This window comes from Chanodichthys erythropterus, chromosome 7 (genome assembly GCF_024489055.1).
Source record: "Chanodichthys erythropterus isolate Z2021 chromosome 7, ASM2448905v1, whole genome shotgun sequence".
Lineage (NCBI taxonomy): Eukaryota > Metazoa > Chordata > Actinopteri > Cypriniformes > Xenocyprididae > Chanodichthys > Chanodichthys erythropterus.
Window position 1 is genome coordinate 10,656,815 of NC_090227.1, and position 18,099 is coordinate 10,674,913.

The 18,099-nt window shown below is 37.5% G+C and overlaps 1 protein-coding gene across 1 annotated transcript; it reads right to left on the reverse strand.

Annotated features, from left to right (window-relative positions):
• Nucleotides 1-13,768: 13,768 nt before the first annotated feature.
• LOC137023131 (trypsin-2-like) lies at nt 13,769-15,683 on the reverse strand. Its single transcript, XM_067389818.1, has 5 exons — nt 15,644-15,683; nt 15,378-15,528; nt 14,274-14,524; nt 14,011-14,147; nt 13,769-13,918 (listed from the first exon to the last, which is right to left on the reverse strand). Exons 1-5 carry the CDS (start codon nt 15,681-15,683, stop codon nt 13,769-13,771), a joined length of 729 nt encoding a protein of 242 aa, XP_067245919.1.
• Nucleotides 15,684-18,099: the final 2,416 nt, after the last annotated feature.

Here is an 18,099-nt window from a genome sequence, read left to right on the forward strand (position 1 = left end):
AATCATATTTACAGTACAAACCTTGTCAGTGAACCAGGCCCAGATTGGCTAATCGGGAGGAATTCTCCCGGTGGGCCTGTCAGTTTATTTGGCCGCGAGGGCCGGTGTTGTAATGGCACTGGTTTGAAATATGGATGCTCTAGAAACTGTGGACGCAGCCAAATGTACTAAGCTGAGTAGCCTAACTTTTTCCTAAAAAACATTCAGGCCCAGGGCGGCACGGGGCACCCGCGCAAGAAAAAACAAACAAATGAATGCGCGATCGGGTTTTTACTGCTCATTTGCACGCAACGTCATTGATATCATGTCTTATTGATTAACCTGGTCTGGAGGGACTCAGAGTGTGTGCTCGGAGAAGACAACTCACTCAAAAGTATACGAGAAAAAGGGATGAGGTGACGTCTGTAGGGACAGCGGTACAAGTTCTAAATCAACGCTAAATTATGGTAAGGCAAAAGGTCTAAGCCACCGGAGGCCGATTTAATTAACGTAAATAAATAAAAAGGAGGAGGGGAAAACATACAAAAGATAAAGGCATGTATGCAGCTTACTCATATCATAATAATAATAGGCAAATAATAAAATATGGCCTAAGATAGGATTGTAGGATTTATGGTATTTTATGTCATTTATTTGCCTCAATTTGTAATAATTTAAGTATATACATTTATATAAAATAGCAAAATTTTATGTTAAATCCACTTTAATAAAGACCTACATTTCTAAATTTCATTCATAGTGATAGACATGAAAAATGTGCCTGGGTTTATTGGACGATTACTGCCATCTACTGGAAAGCAAACACTTAATTAAATTAAAATTAAAATAACATGAATTTTTAACTACAGCCACTAGATGGCTAGAGAATTAATCAATGGTGCATATGACATCCACGCATATGCGCACACTGTCAGGATTCTTGGGTTTTGGTGCAACAACTATAGGTGATACCCAGGGTGTCGGTCCACTGACTTTTTCAATGATCCCTTGTTGTTCAAGTTTTTCGAGTTCTTGTTCTACTTTCTTTCTGATATGGAATGGAATCCGTCGGTGTGGTTGTACTCAGGGCATTTAATAGACAGAGCCGTAGTTCACTGATAAGCCACGCAATATCGCGTTCATATTGCAGATGTATCGCCTTCGATAATGAACGCGATATTGCGTGGCTTATCAGTGAACTACGGCTCTGTCTATTAAATGCCGCTCCATTTGAAAGCAGGTGATGGCGATTTAGCGGTAATCAGGGAACCGGCTTTATTGACAAAATGCGCGTGACAATCACATGCGATATATCCCCCAGCCCTAGTTGTACTGCAGCATTTTTGAAAATGATTCAGCTTTTCGCAGCTTTTACAGGTTTTTCCTTTTGCAGGACAGTTTTTCTGACCTCCATCGTGTGGAAAATGTCCTCCACAATTGTTGCATGTCATGCTTTCAAAAGTGGTCTTTGGTTTAAAATTTCTCTGCTTGTCTCTGTTCAAAGTTTTCTTATTTATTGCATGTGTTACGAATGATTTGGATGATTTTGCATGCATCTCTTCTATGCCAGCTGCTTGTTTGTCTGCCGTTTCTACCTGCGTCTAGTAATTGTTGGTGTCATTGTGCCGTCTCGCAGTGCCATCTTGCGGAGACGCGATGAACTGCAGCTTAGAATTATTTATGACTTGATTTCTTTGTCTACATTTGCAAACTCGCATTTTGTTGCCATCTGTCTCAATCTAGTATGATACGTGTCCAAAGTTTCGTCTTCACATTGACTTGCTTGTCTGAATAAATATGTTTCATATTCAGGATTGGCTTTTGGACAGAAATACTTATCTAGCTTTCTCACTGCTGTGGCGTAGTCTTCTCCGGTTTCTGGCAGCGTATCAAAAATGTCGAACACCTCGGGGCCCACGTGATGTAGTAAAAGTGCTCTTTTCTGCTTGTCCTCCTCGACGTTGAATGCTTGTAGATAGCCTAGTTATCGAATCGACTTTGCCATTTTTTCCATCGCGAGCCGATTGAGCTGGGTTGTTTTGTAAAAGAAAGATTACACAGACACAAAAAGAGTTGGTCTCGAATTCTCAGTTTACTTGCAACACATGACTAAAGACGTACTTTTCTTTTTTTTTCCTATGTGCTTACGTCATAATCAGATAATGACTAGAAAACATGGAACAAGAGTTGTTGGCGAACACTACAGTGCACATTATAAAATGATTATTATAACTATAAAAATAACTCTATATCAAATTTGATCATTTTTTGTACTATCATTTGTACTATCATGGGTATTTGAAGATATTTTTGAAAAATACAATTATTTACAAGGCTGTAGAGAACAGTGCACTATTGCAAACTTATACTGAGGTTTTCAGTATATACTGAGGTTTAGACAACAAAACTGTATGTTATACAGTGTACACTACAGAACATGTTTTCATATCATTATAATTAGTTTGTTGACTAGATGCTGCATTAGTGCACTTCTCAAACAATATATATATATATATATATATATAATATATATATATATATATATATATATATATATATATATATATGATGACAACTGCTGTTTACAAGCAGAATCAATAAAGAGACAACAAGAACTGAGAACAAGAGAACAGACAAGCAGACAGCATAATTGCAATTGACTAATCTAATTAAAAATATTGCCAAAAACTATAATAGTTTATCAATGTTACTAAACCCTGCTGCAATAAATATATATATATATAACAAATAAATATAACTGTCACAGACACGCCAGGTTCCAGCACCCTCCAATCACAGCGCACACCATCCCCTGAGTTCTGATCACCGCCACCTGCACCTCATCAGCACACTCATCACCAGCACTACTTAAGACACACTCACACACAGTCACATTGTCTGGTCTTGTTTACATCAAAGGACTTACCTGAATGCTTACCTCAAGAACTTCTCTTGCTACTTACCTGTACTCCGGGTTTCCTAGCTCCTCTCCTCGATTCCTATCTGGTGTGAAGTGTTGTCTGAAGTCATCTACTCCATTCAGCAAGTATCATTCTCCGTTGTCACTCTGCAAACACACTGTGTCATTCTCCATATCACTCGTACATCACCAAAGTGCATCTGCTACTCACCTGTCTGCATTGTTATACTCTGCTTGTGTTCAATAAACAACCTATTCCTATCTTCTGTCTCCTGCCTGGTCCTATTGTAACAATAACAGTGGTGAACTGGAAATGTTTTCTGTGTGAGGACACTTTAAATCTGAGAATGTGCTTTAAAGTGCCCCAATGCCTTTTTTTCTCAGTATTGTTTTGGGAGTCTCCTACAACAGGTTTACATGCATGTAAGGTCAAAGGTTTTTTTTTTTTTTTTTTTTTTTTTTTCTCATACATTTAATTTCACCTCATTTCTCAAAGATATGTAAACGATTCGTTAGAAGCTGTTCAAAAATCTCTCTAAACTCCTTTCCGTGAGCCTACACTGCTCTGATTGGTCAGATGGCCCGATCCTTTGTGTGGAGTAGGACTTCACCTTAGTTACATTATAAGACATGATAGCAGCATGACAGTGTCACTATTATACTTTATGTAGGTGCATCTGTGGGAACTGTATCAGAATGCCAAGCGAAGCTGGAAAAAAGACCAGATGTGTACACAGACTTTTTCATCATAACTACTAACAAAGTAAAAAAAAGTTATATCATTGTTTGACATTACAATGGGTTTTTACAGTGCTCTCCCGCTCTGAGGACAAAGCATATACAAAGTTTGGTGTCGACATTCCAAATCATTGCAAATTTGGCATAATTGGTATCATTGTTTTCAGTATATCTCAGGTAAGCTATCAAGACCAGTTTCATTAAAATGTATTATTTTATCAAAACTTATTCCTTTTTTTTTTTTTTTTTTTTTTTTTTTTTTGATTGTAAATTTTGACCAAGTTTGCGCACTCTCAACTTTTTTAGCACCTTCATGACATAATCCCGATGACACATACTGAGTTTCATAATGATAAGTTAATGAGTTTGTAAAATGCGGCAATTTTATTACAAAATGTAAAATGGCCAATATAGGAACATTAGGTATTACTTGATACCCATTCAGTATGCTGCACTGAATCAAGAGATTTTTGGGCAAATCTTTCAGAATATATAAAATCTCCTGACCACTAGGTGGCACTGTGAAACTGTGCATGTACCCTCAAGTTATGCTTGAGATGACAGTTTCGTCTTAAAGGCAGGAACACACCAAGCTGACGGTCGGCCATCGGGCAGTTTTTGTTCGTCGACCGACTAAGTTTTCTCCGTGTGTTCCACACCGTCAGCTGAAGTTGGTCCTCGTCGGCTATTTTTGGGCTGATTCAACATGTTGAATCGCTGTCGGAGCTCATCGGTCCATCAGGCTACTGATAATTCTGATTGGCAGTTCAGCTACTGCCACCTGCTGGTACAGAAAGACATTTCACCTTACGCAGGTGCAGAACGGACGTGCTACTTGGCTGTCGAGCGTCCGTTTGATGTGTCAGGGCAACTTTGGACCCAGACGCTGCCGTCTTGAGCCAACCCCACAGTCTGCTTTCGTCGCCACTAGTTCGTCGGCGTCAACTTGGTGTGTTCCTGCCTTAATATGCAAAAATTGCTGTGGAGGCACAACCCCTTTAGATGGGCGTTTTAGAATTATTTTCTCCTGTTTTTGAGCAGATAGGGAGACAGGGAAGTGGGATGTATTTTTGTTATTTTTTTTTTTTCTTAGGTTAAGATTAAAAGATTAAAAATAGTTAGTTTTGTTTGTTATTTTGGTTTATGCCCATTCCTGAAGCTAATAGTTGATTGAAAACAAAAAAACTGCTAAGCTCCTACAATAAACACAAATCTTTCCACATGTGACGTTCTTCATTTGTTACTCCTCAACACTCCTAGACTGGGACGTAACAAATAGTGGCATTTGTCCAAGAGCTCTGCATGTCACTATACAGATACCAAAAGTGATCTTGGTCATACTTTATATTAGGTGTCTTTAATTACTATGTACTTACATAAATAATAATAAAAAAAAAAAAAAACTATCTTTTTGTGGTTGGTCAGTGATGGTCTGGGGAGGCATATCCATGGAGTGACGCACAGACCTCTACAGGCTAGACAATGGCACCCTGACTGCCATTAGGTATCGGGATGAAATCCTTGGACCTACTGTCAGACCCTATGCTGGTGCAGTGGGTCCTGGGTTCCTCCTGATGCACGACAATGCCCTGGCGAGAGTATGCAGGCAGTTCCTGAAGGAATTGATACCATTGAATGGCCCCCATGCTCGCCTGACCTAAATCCAATAGAACACCTTTGGGACATTATGTTTTGGTCCATCCGATGTCACCAGTTTGCACCTCAAACTGTCCAGGAGATCAGTGATGCCTTGGTGCAGATCTGAGAGGAAATACCCCAGGACACCATCTACCATCTCATTAGGAGCATGCCCCAAAGTTGTCAGGCATGCATATAAGCATGTGGGGGCCATACAAACTACTGAGTACCATTGTGATTTGCTGCAATGAAATTTCAGCAAAATGGACTAGCCTTTTGTGTCATTTTTCCACTTTGATTGTGTGGCATCCTTTTGTTCCTAACCCAGTCCATATCAGTATAGATATCCAGCATGACATTTCCCCCATTGAGATCTGATGTGTTTTCAAAGTGTTCCTTTAATTTTTTTTAAGCAGCGTATTAATATGAAAACATTAATATCATTTTCAGCAATGAAACTTACTTTGAAAAGATTATTCTTAATTATTTCTTAAACATTTTTTTTAATGAAATATGCTGTATTATTTTACATGAAAGTCTATAGATAACATTGGTAACTAGTAGGCTATTCTAATACATTTTTTTTTTTTTAAATCAAAATGAGTATTGGTTAATGATGTTGGTATTTTATTGCCATTTAACCTGTTTTTGATATTTCTAAACAGAGTTTTTAAGATTTAATAGAGGTGCAGCTGTACTTAGAACTGATGATTTTATTGAAAATAATAAACAAATCAACATTATGGTAGTTAGTGTTCCCTCTGATATTTTGACAGGAGTAAACACTGCAAAAGTCTATTCTTATTATTCAACAAGTCACGAGGAAAGTGGGAAGCTGTACATTTCCAGCTCCGTTCTGTCTGTTGGCTCGATTGCTCCTGTCTGCCTCGCTGCTGGTGTTTGCGTCTCAGTATAGCCTTGTTTTCTCTTACTTTTACTGAATCTCATACTTTTATTCATTGTTGCTTCTATTACTATTATTGCCTACCACATTAATCTGACGTTGCTAGCTTGTAATCTTTGAATCTAAATCGCTGTTACAGCGCGTTTGCATCTCGCTCCTTTTTACTCCGCCGTTTTTTTTATATTAAACTATGTTATTCCCTTAACTAAGACGAGTTGATACATACCTCTCTCATCTCAGTGCGTGCACTAAATCGCTCTGTCTTCCGGCGAAACTTTGTTAGCACTTATCTTAGCCCAGTTCATTCAATAGGGGCCAAGCAGAGAAGCTACCAAACACCTCCACGTTTTCCCTATTTAAATACAGTTACTCGAGTAGTGTAACTCGACCTAGGACGGTGACACAAAACAAAACGTTGCGCTTTTCTAAGTGTGTAAAATGGATACCTATATTGTATGGCGGAATACCATAGCAAGTGCTCGGGAGCACTTTGACTTGGCGCAGTAATATCTTCACTCGTGAAAAGTCCTCTCACCAGCCCCCGCTCCCTCTCCTGTAAAAGTCACGTTGGTTCTATTGACGGAAATGAGAGGACTTTTCACGAGTCAAGACGAGAGAGGTATGTATCAACTCGTTTTAGTTAAGGGAATAACATAGTTTAATATGAAAAAACGGTGGAGTATCCCTTTAAACGCGTTCATCAAACAGCTGATGTTTGCGTCTCCGTATAGCTTAGTTTTCTCTTACTTTTATTGATTTTTGATTATATTATTATTGCCTACCACATTAATCTGACGTCGCTAGCTTGTAATCTTTGAATCTAAATCGCTGTAACGCGGTTGGATCTCGCTGGTTAACTTGTTATCAGTCTCGCGCGCTCCTTTTTTAACGCGTTTATCAAACAGCTGTGGTAACTCGGATCGGATCAGTCTACAAACACTTTGAGTCATGTCATCCTCTCCCTCAGTCATCTTTTGCACAGTCTGTAACATGTTTAGTGTAGCTCTCTCTGTCAGCGACGAGGGATTTACATGTCATAAATGTAGGGAAATAGTCAGGCTGACAGAGAGAATCTCAGAATCAGAGACACGCATCCAAACTTTAATCAAGGATAGTAAGAACGTAGGGGCCTCAGATACTGTTTTGGATGCGACTACCTTAGTGAACTCTGTACATTGTTCGGTTCCGGCTGTAGAGCCCGCGCAGCAGGGCACTTGGGTAACGGTGAGGCGGCCTAGCTGTGGAAAACACCACTCTTCCGTTCCAGTAAGAACATCAAACAGGTTCTCCCCACTCAGTGACACACCCACTGAGAATCCTGTTGAAAGTGCCCTAGTCATTGGCGATTCTATTACACGGAACGTGAAAATAGTGACACCAGCCACCATAGTCACATGTTTGCCGGGAGCCAGAGCACCTGACATAAAAGCAAATTTAAAAGTGTTGGCTAATGCTAATCGTAAATACTCTAAAATTATTATTCACGTCGGCACAAATGATGTTCGACTTCGCCAGTCGGAGATCACTAAAATGAACATTAAAGAGGTGTGTGAACTCGCAAGTACAATGTCAGGAGAAGTAATTTGTTTTGCCCCTCTTCCTGTTCGTCGGAGTGATGAGATAGTTAGCAGATTATCATCACTCAATGGCTGGCTGTCTAAGTGGTGTCCACAGAATAATATAGGTTTCATAGACAATTGGAAAAGCTTTTGGGGCAGACCTGACCTGTTGAAAAGAGATGGTATTCATCCGTCCCGGGATGGTGCTGCTCTTCTCTCTAGTAATATGGCACATAGTCTTAGAACTAAAACATGACAAACTGGGGCCCAGGACAGGAAGCGGACAGACTGGCTAAACCAACCGTCTGCTAGCTGCCTCACGTTACAGAAGTCAGATAATTCCCAACACATAGAAACTCTCGCACCTAGATATTATCACATAGAGATTGTGTCTGTACCCAGAATTAATAAAAACAAAAAACTTCCAAACAAAAATTTAATTGATGTTCAACAAATAAAAAATAGAGATAATAATGATAAACAAATGATAAAGCTTGGGTTGTTAAATATTAGATCACTTTCTTCAAAAGCACTTATTGTAAACGATATTATCACAGACAATAATCTAGATGTGCTGTGTTTGACAGAAACCTGGCTAAAACTGGACGATTACATTACTTTAAATGAGTCTAGTGCTCAAGGTTATGATTATCGACACAATCCTCGACAGAAAGGCAAAGGGGGAGGTGTTGCTGTAATTTATAGTAATATATTCAGAATCATTCAAAAGAATTTCAAATATAATTCCTTTGAAGTGATGGTGCTTTATGTAACATTATGTAAGTTGACATTTGTGCTGGCTACTGTATACAGGCCACCAGGGCACCATACTGACTTTATCAAAGAATTTGCTGATTTTCTATCAGAGTTAGTACTGGCTGCGGATAAAGTCCTTGTTGTTGGTGATTTTAATATCCATGTAGATAATAATAAAGACGCATTTGGATTGGCATTTGCAGACATTTTAAACTCTATTGGAGTTAGACAACACGTGTCAGGACCCAGTCATTGTCGTAATCATACCCTAGATCTAATACTGTCGCATGGAATTGATATTGATGCTGTTGAAATTCTACAGCAGAGCGATGATATATCAGATCATTATTTAGTCTTGTGTATAATACAGTTAGCCAAGGCTACAAAACCACCACCCAGCCATAAATATGGTAGAACAATCACTTCTACCACTAAAGATTGCTTTATAAATAATCTCCCTGAGCAGTTTCATCGCTTTAGTATACCTGACAACTTAGAAGAACTCGATGCTGCAACAGAAACTATTGGCTCTCTCTTTTACAGCACATTAGATGCAATCGCTCCTTTACGTCTAAAGAAGATTAAGGAAACTAATCCAACGCCGTGGTATGATGAGCACACTCGGGCTCTAAAACGAGCTGTGAGAAAAGCCGAACGTAGTTGGAAGAAAACAAAACTAGAAGTTTTTCGCCTTTCGTGAAAAGTAAAAATTATTGAGTACAGAACGGCTATAAGAAATGCTAGATCTACTTATTTTTCAAATCTCTTAATAGAAAACAAACATAATCCTAGGTATTTATTTGACACAGTGGTTAAATTAACTAGAAACAGAGATTCAACTGCTGACGTTTCCAAAGAGCACAGCAGTAATGACTTTATGAACTTCTTTACTTGCAAGATTGACAATATTAGAGAGAAAATTAAAAACATGTACACATGGACACTGTAGTGTCCCTGAGGTAAAACTAGAATCATTCGCCGCTATAGGAGAGGAAGAATTATCTAAACTTATCAAATCATCAAAATCAACAACGTGTATGTTAGACCCAATGCCGACTAAACTACTGAAAGAAATGCTTCCAGAGGTCGTAGGTCCACTTCTTGATATAATTAATTCATCTTTAACACTAGGATACGTGCCAAAAACTTTTAAGCAGGCTATTATTAAACCTCTTATTAAAAAACCTCAACTAGATCCGAGAGATTTAGTAAATTACAGGCCAATCTCGAATCTACCTTTTCTGTCAAAGATACTAGAAAAGGCAGTTTCAACACAACTGTGCTCCTTTTTAGAAAGAAATGGAATCTGTGAGGATTTCCAGTCAGGATTTAGACCATACCATAGTACTGAGACTGCTCTCGTTAGAGTTACAAACGATATACTCTTATCATCCGATCGTGGCTGTATTTCTCTATTAGTGTTATTAGATCTCAGTGCTGCTTTTGACACTATCGATCACAACATTCTTCTAAAAAGACTTGAAAACTATATTGGCATTAGTGGAATTGCTTTGGCATTGTTCAAATCTTACTTATCTGACCATTATCAGTCTGTAGTAGTTAATGAAGAGATGTCGTATCGATCACACATTCAATATGGAGTACCACAAGGCTCAGTACTAGGACCGTTGCTTTTCACTCTGTACATGCTGCCCTTAGGAGAGATAATTAGGAAGCATGGTGTTAGTTTTCACTGCTACGCTGACGATACTCAGCTCTATATTTCCTCGCGCCCTGACGAAACCTACAAATTCACAAAACTAACAGAATGCATAGCTGACATTAAAAACTGGATGACAAGAAATTTCTTATTATTAAATTCAGAAAAAAACTGATCCTAATCTTTGGACCAAAAACTTCCTCACGAAAAAACCTTGAATACTCTCTAACACTTGACGGGTGCTCCATTAAATCTTCGTCCTCAGTTAGGAACCTGGGTGTGCTCTTTGATACCAATCTTTCATTTGAAAGTCATGTTTCCAGTATCTGTAAAACCGCCTTCTTCCATCTAAAAAACATATCTAAATTACGACACATGCTCTCAATGACAAATGCGGAACAGTTGGTTCATGCATTCATGACCTCAAGACTAGATTATTGTAAGGCTCTACTGGGTGGTTTTTCTGCTCGGCTTTCAAACAGACTACAGTTGGTCCAAAATGCGGCAGCTAGAGTTCTTACTAGAACCAGAAAGTATGACCATATTAGCCCAGTTCTGACAACATTACATTGGCTCCCTATTAAACATCGTATAGATTTTAAAATCTTGCTACTTACTTATAAAGCTCTAAATGGTTTAGCTCCCCAGTACCTAAGTGAGCTCTTAATGCATTATAGTCCTTCACATCTATTGTGATCTCAGAATTCAGGCCAGTTGATAATACCCAGAATATCAAAATCAACTGAAGGCGGCAGATCCTTTTCCTATTTAGCACCTAAACTCTGGAACAATCTTCCTAGCATTGTTCGGGAAGCAGACACACTCTGTCAGTTTAAATCTAGACTAAAAACACATCTCTTTGCTCTTGCATACACATAACACATTATCAATACATTAACATTTTTCAAATCCGTTAAAGGATTGTTACGCTGCAATAATTAGGTCGGCCGGAACCGAGAACATTTCCTATAACACTAGATATACCTGTACATCAGAATAAGAATGGCATCTACGCTAATATCAGTCTCTCTGCTTATCCTGAGGTTTGCCGGGTGCTGGATCCAGGCCGTATCCAGATCAGATGGAGAACCTGTGTCTGGACCTGACTACAACGTAGCCCAGGAGACAATGGGCCTACAGATCCAGTTCTGGCTGTATCTATAATTCAGATTTTTAATCCCTGTATCCGCTTACATATATTTATATATAATCTATTTTTAATCTCTATAATAAAAATGTATAATTCAGATTTTGATCTCCATATCCATTTACATATATATATCTTCCAAGGGGTTTTTTCCCTCCTAGCACTTTTTTCCCAGTGGTAGCACGCTGGGTTTTTCTCCTAGGGGGTTTTTTCCACCCCTGGGAGTGAGCCGACATTGGCTTAATGTAGCACCATCTTGTATATGTTACACATTACCACGCTTGCTTGTACAGCTTATTTTTAACCACTTCTCTTTTTTTTTCTGTGCTTCTAATATGTAAAGCTGCTTAAGAAATAAATAAAGACTAAGAGGAAGAACCTGAACATTCAGAAAACATTATTTCAAGAAATGTTTATCTCCTGTTCTATGCGTGGAGGAAGCAGAGTGTTTTGTTCAGCTCTGTTTTTCTGAATGCCTGAATATGTTTCTTCATCTGTTTGCCTGTATTGTTTTGACCAATTCTGTATAGCTGTGTTTTGCAGTGTTTATTGTCTAACATCAAAATTATTTCAATTTGAATTTCTTAAAAAAAAAAAAAATCTATTATTTTATATGAAAAAAATTTTCCTTTACTGACAAAACATTTTAGTTTGGCATGTATATTTTCTTGAATAGATTAGATAAGATTTTAAGATGTCATATGGTCATGTTGTCACATTTCACTTCTCTACTTTCGGGATGAATAAAGAAAAAAGTATACACTGTATTAAAGTCCCCCTGTAGTACATTATTTTTTCCCTTAAAACTCATCTTTGATCACCAAAATGACATATTTAAAAAAGAAAAAATCAAGTGAAAAAAATTTCTTCATACCTTAAAATAGCTTCTCATTCATTAATATGAATTAATATGATTAGCTTTTTGCTTGACTATGTTATCAATCAGCTAATAATGTGTTGCTAATGTTACACACACCGTTTCCGTTCTTCATCTCAGAGTCAGACAGCTGCCTTCTAACAATCAGTATCCTTACAAACGCTTTGAACAACTCAGAATGTCAGTGAAGACTGGCATATAGTTCATCATAACATCGTAATAGACTCGCTATATTGCTAAATCTGCAATATCAACAGAAAATTTAACGGGATAACCTGGCTTCTCACGAGACTTTCCTGCTTCAGAGCAGTCATAGTTAATGATATGCTAAAGCCTGCTGGCACGTTGTTGTGATAGGTTACGTGGTAGTCTGTGACGTCACAAACACCACCAATTTCAAACCGTGGGTTTTTGGTTTACTGCAGTTTTAAACTTAAAATACTCAGCAATGGTGCTGACTTATGAATTTGCACATGGTTTGTCTTAAAGCATATTAAAAACACTACATGGACATATAAACAACATTAAAAACTTGCTTTTCACCACAGGGGAAATCTCTCTCCCCTTTTCAAGAATACTATGTTTTGGGGCACACTTATTCTAAGCTCACATATAATCTAGGATGGATAGTATGCACATTGGGATGCAGGGTGTGACTTTCTGACCCAAAGACCCATGAAGACTGAGGAGTGTGTCCCTAAACAGAATTGCCCGGCTGTCATCTAAACAAATTTCTGTCTAAAAATCAATTTATTAGAAAGTGTTGATTTATAAGAGTAGAGCAACAGAGACTGAATGACACTAACTTTGGCTTGCTCCAGACATTAACAAAGATTTTATTGTTCACTGAAACCCAATTTCCTATGGCTATAGCAAAATCTACCTTAAACATAGAAATATCATGATTCTATTGACACATTTCCAATAAAAGGGCTTTTCAGACAATACATATTGAGTCATTCTAAACTGTAAACTAAATCCTGGGTTATCTAGCTTCACATTTAACATTTTTCATAAATATTGCTGACTGTTATCAACTGTTAAGTTTGTACGGAACAGACTTTTCGGACTATAAAATTAATAATGAAATGGTATCTTGTCTAATTGCCATGTTTTTTTGGGGTTTTTTTTGTTTGTTTTTTTTTGTCACCATTTGACAGTTTTCCCCTCAGAAGCTGAAACATAGCGTAGTCAACACAGTGTTTCTGTGACTGTTCAAACCATGTGCATTTGAGGCAACAGATGAGATTGGCTGTCTGCTAAGACTTAATATTCATTGTAATGGGAACTTTAGTCAACTAGCTACTGTATGTAAGAATTTACATCTTCTGATGGCCTTGTTGTCGATACTCTGAAGCTTTGAATGTTTTCCATGTGACATCCACACCTACATGATGGGGTTACTTAAATTTTGCCATTCTGCCATAGCAGCACATTGTAAATGGTGGTGAGCAAACATGAATAAAAAATGCTTAAAAATAATGTCAATATAAAAATACAAGATATCACATATACATGCTTCAAACTGAATTTAATTGCAGATAATTAGGAAAATGAACTTGTAAAGGACCGTCCAGGCTGATCAAAGAGTTAGTTATTAGCTATGATGTTTTTGATCCAGTCAGTGTAGCGACACACCTCAGCATAAACACCAGGAAAGCCTGGCCGAGCACAGCCTTTGCCAAAGGAAACAACACCTTTTAGTTTACTGTTGCACACTACAGGGCCACCAGAATCCCCCTGAGAAGAAATTTGGAAAATAAAAAGGACAAAATTGTGTGTTTGTAAAATATAAAACACTTACAAAGAGGAAGACTAAGTCAATGACATACCTGACACGAGTCTTTGCCTCCCTTCATGAATCCAGCGCAGAACATGTTTTCAGTTATTGATGTACCATATGCACCCTTACACTGCTTCTTTGAGAGTACAGGCAACTTCAAACACTGCAGGGAAGAAGCAATGCCATCTGGAAAAACAAAATGAAATGTGCTAAAACTTGTCTTTTTTTTTAAGTATCTAATGATTGAATGCATATTTTTGCGCCTGACAATATTATATTTAAGTTTAAGAAAATTTTCATTACTCATCTCACCTCCAGTTCTGCCCCATCCAGAAACTAAGCACTGCTCCCCTGTAGAAGAGCAGCTGGTTGTCAGACGGATTGGCTTCACATACTTGTTGATGATGGCAGGCTTTCTCAGCTTGATCAGCATGATATCATTGTTATGAGGTTGATCATTATATTTCTGGTGAGGAATCATCTTCTCCGCCCCGATCTTCTGCTCTGTGGCTTCATTAACAGACTTGTTGTGCTTTCCCAGGTGGACAATGAGACGCGAATGTCTGTTTGATATGGAACACATAATTTACCCCTAATGCAGTGTTTATCAGAATATTGACTACATGCAGATTATGTAGATAGTCTCAAATAGGTTTTACGATGCCTTAGAGCAGTGTTTCCCAACCCTGTTCCTGGAGGCACACTAACAGTACACATTTTCCAAATCTTCCTAATCAAACACACCTGATTCAACGCATGAGTTCGTTAGTAGAATCTCCAAGACCAGAAATATATGGTTTAGATAAGGGAGACATTCAAAATGTGTATTGTTGGTGTGCCTCCAGGAACAGGGTTGGGAAACACAGCCTTAGAGACTGGTTATGCCAAGACAATAACAGATAATAAATTGGTATGGTGAATGGTAAATAAAAATATTATTTATTGAAGCCAGAAAAGAGTCATATTTAAATGCTGTACACAAATGTAAAATTTTGGTAACACTTTATTTCAAGGTGTCACAGTTACACATTACTAAATGTACTTACCACAGTAATAACAGTAAATTATGCATAATTAGACGTAGCTAACCCTAAACCAAATCCTAACCATTACTCAATAGTAAGTACATATAGTTAATTAATATTACTCAGTACTTATTTGACTAAGTCACCTTAAAATAAAGTGTAAACCTTTTTTTTTTTTTTTTTTTTTTTTACAAAACTAGAGCTGAATGCCAGTGGTTGGTAGACTAATGAACTCTTGTCTTTACGAAAATACTGAATGTGTGAATTTTTTGACAGCCTTTTGTTTAGATATTTTGCCATTTTTTAGTATACATATTAGGAAATGGGAAACAATAATAACCTGTTGTTAATCTATTAATTTATGATTTAAAAAGGGAGATTATATACTCACGCAAAGTTGCAGTGAGCAGCAGACACAACCCATCTTTTCTTAATCAAAGATCCTCCACACGCAATACGTCCATCAGTAAGGTACACTTGCCATGGCTGAGAGTGGGGCGGACATTCATAACCTCCAATGATTTTATCACCTGTGCTGCAAACTTTATTTAAAAGGAATTGTTCTTTTATCAGTTTTAAAGTCTACCTATAATACATGTCAGTGTAGACAAACTAACAATTGTCATAAATAATGACTAATAAGAGAGATCTACATACCCACAGCTGCAGCCAGCAAAGTGAACACAACAGTCTTCATTGCAGTGGAGGAGAGAACTTCTGCAAAGTTCAAGACCAGCATTCATGCTTTTAAGCGATTGTTTTAACACACCTACAGAACAGAACAACCAATAAGATCAAAACAAATGATTCAGAAGTAACAATGAGGATGTGAGACAATGAGGAAGGAATCGTTGACTTATGACAGTATAAAGTTTACATGAAAACAGATGACCAAAATGCTGATTTACATTTTGAGTGACACAAAACTTAAGACTGTAAAGACTTTTTACTATGTACACAGTATGCAGTTTATTGTTTACTTAAAGGTTCAATCAATACAAGAGAAATTCTCTAATTAATAGCACATACTAAGGGGCTGACTCAACAACTCACAAAATAATCTAAATAATTAAGTAACACTTAAATTTATAGCAACAACATAAACTATAACTATTCTATAAGGGAAAAAATAGACCAAATTAAACTAACCAATATTCTTACTAAGATTTGAAGACACCAAGTAAGTGATATGAAAATGACAAGGCCATTCATAGCTAGCTTAAAGCAGTAATTAATATTAGAGTCAGATATTAATGCTTACTAAACCAAGTCCTCTCAGATAACTGTGTGTCTCAGATAACTGTCTGTATAAAATACACCACTACTTAGGAACACAAGGGGCCTCATTTATAAAGTGTGTGTAAAGTGTGTGTTCGCTTAAATACACACCAGCGCTCATATTTATAAAAAACGGTCTTTGACGTGGAAAAGTGCTTAGAGCCAAGTCAGGGTCTGAGCAGACGTATGCAGTTTTCCTGGTCAGATTACTGCAGGTTTTTGGAAATCTAAGCTATTCTTGCAGCTCTCTAAGGATTTGGATGATGACTGTTGATCTTTTATATGTAAATGACATTAATTTAGTGTCGATTAAATCGTGGAGAACTGAAACCATTCAGCTGCAATCATTTGTGAAGAGCATTTCCGATTTATAGATTTCACATCTGAAAGAGAGGCGTATGCTCGTTTTCTGTGTGTACGTGCATTCTATGAATCACACATATGCACACAGGAGAAATTATCGTGAGGTCAAATTTAGGACGGTTTCTGCACAACGTTTTATAAATGAGGCCCAAGGGGTCCACAGGAAAATGAGCCAAATCAGGCAATCCGGTGATTAAACCAATATAAATAAAACTTTTGCAAAATTGTTGACTGTTCTTACTCACACAGTCTGATATGATACAGTCATGTGGAAAAAGTAAGGACATCCTATTGAATTCCATGGTTTTCCATTATAAAAAAAAAAAAATCATCTAGTGCTTGGCAGGTCTTAAAATTAGGAAAATGCTCAGATGAGCAATGACACATGACATATCATACCATATCATTATTTATTTAGAAAAAATGAAGCCATGATAGAAAAGCCATGCATGACAATCTTAGGACACCATATGATTATAGATCCACTTTTAGTAGCAATAACTTGAAGTAATCATTTTCTGTATGACTTTATCAGTTTCTCACATCATTCTGGAGGAATTTTGGCCCACTCTTCTTTAGAACATCGTTTCATTTTACTGAGGTTTGTGGGCATTTATTTATGCACAGCTCTCGCCACAGCATTTCAGTCGGGTTGAGGTCTCGATTTCGACTGAGCCATTGCAACACCTTGATTTCTTTTTTAGCCATTCTATTGTAGATTTGCTTGTGATCTTCGACCATTGTCCAGTTGCATGTTCCAGTTCAATCTCTCATTTTAATACAGTTGTCACTCTCAAAACTTTGACATGTGTACTTTGCAGAATGAAAAATAAACCTTTATTCAAATTATGAATGGGCTATATACAGAAAGTGAGCAAAGAGCGATGCCTTTATAATCAATGAAGCTGATATCACTTCCGTTCAGCTACAGCGCAAGCTCATCGACTGAGTGAAAAAATTTGTCTGTGCTGCACAATGAACCTTTTATTTACTTGTCATTATACTTTGTTGGTTATGAATAAGAGACTATAGCCGTTGCATTCACGTGCTCAACAAACACGTTGTAAACAGATCTGTTTGAGGGTCTTCAGAGCACGCTCACACAAAAATGCACGTGAGCAGATATCAGTGGATACCGGATTGACCGATATTCAGTACTACCGGTACTGCAGAAAGACTGATACCATTACGTTTTTAAAGGGAACCCCGGAAATTAAAGGGATCCTTGGTGTTAAGACTTGTATGGCTTAATATAACGTAAATTATGTAAATGATCTTACTGAAATGTGTAAACCCATGAAAGATTGACGTTATTTAAAAAATCCATAACATATTTGGACAATGGGCGGCGCCATTTTGTTTGCGTTCTATGTTGATGATGTTAAATGGTTGCACTCTGTCAGCTATGGCTATTTTTACTGCAACACAACTCGGAATATAATATACAATGCCACACTGTGCAGCTTTTGGTT

What these genes read in the sequence shown, in the direction of transcription:
- LOC137023131 (XM_067389818.1), bottom strand. Translation starts at nt 15,683, where the DNA reads ATGAAGACTGTTGTGTTCACTTTGCTGGCTGCAGCTGTGG. An exon ending in TTTGCTGGCTGCAGCTGTGG is followed by an intron (nt 15,529 to 15,643) that starts GTATGTAGATCT and finishes TTTTAAATAAAG; the next exon opens with TTTGCAGCACAGGTGATAAA. An exon ending in GAGGCAAAGACTCGTGTCAG is followed by an intron (nt 13,919 to 14,010) that starts GTATGTCATTGA and finishes ATTTCTTCTCAG; the next exon opens with GGGGATTCTGGTGGCCCTGT.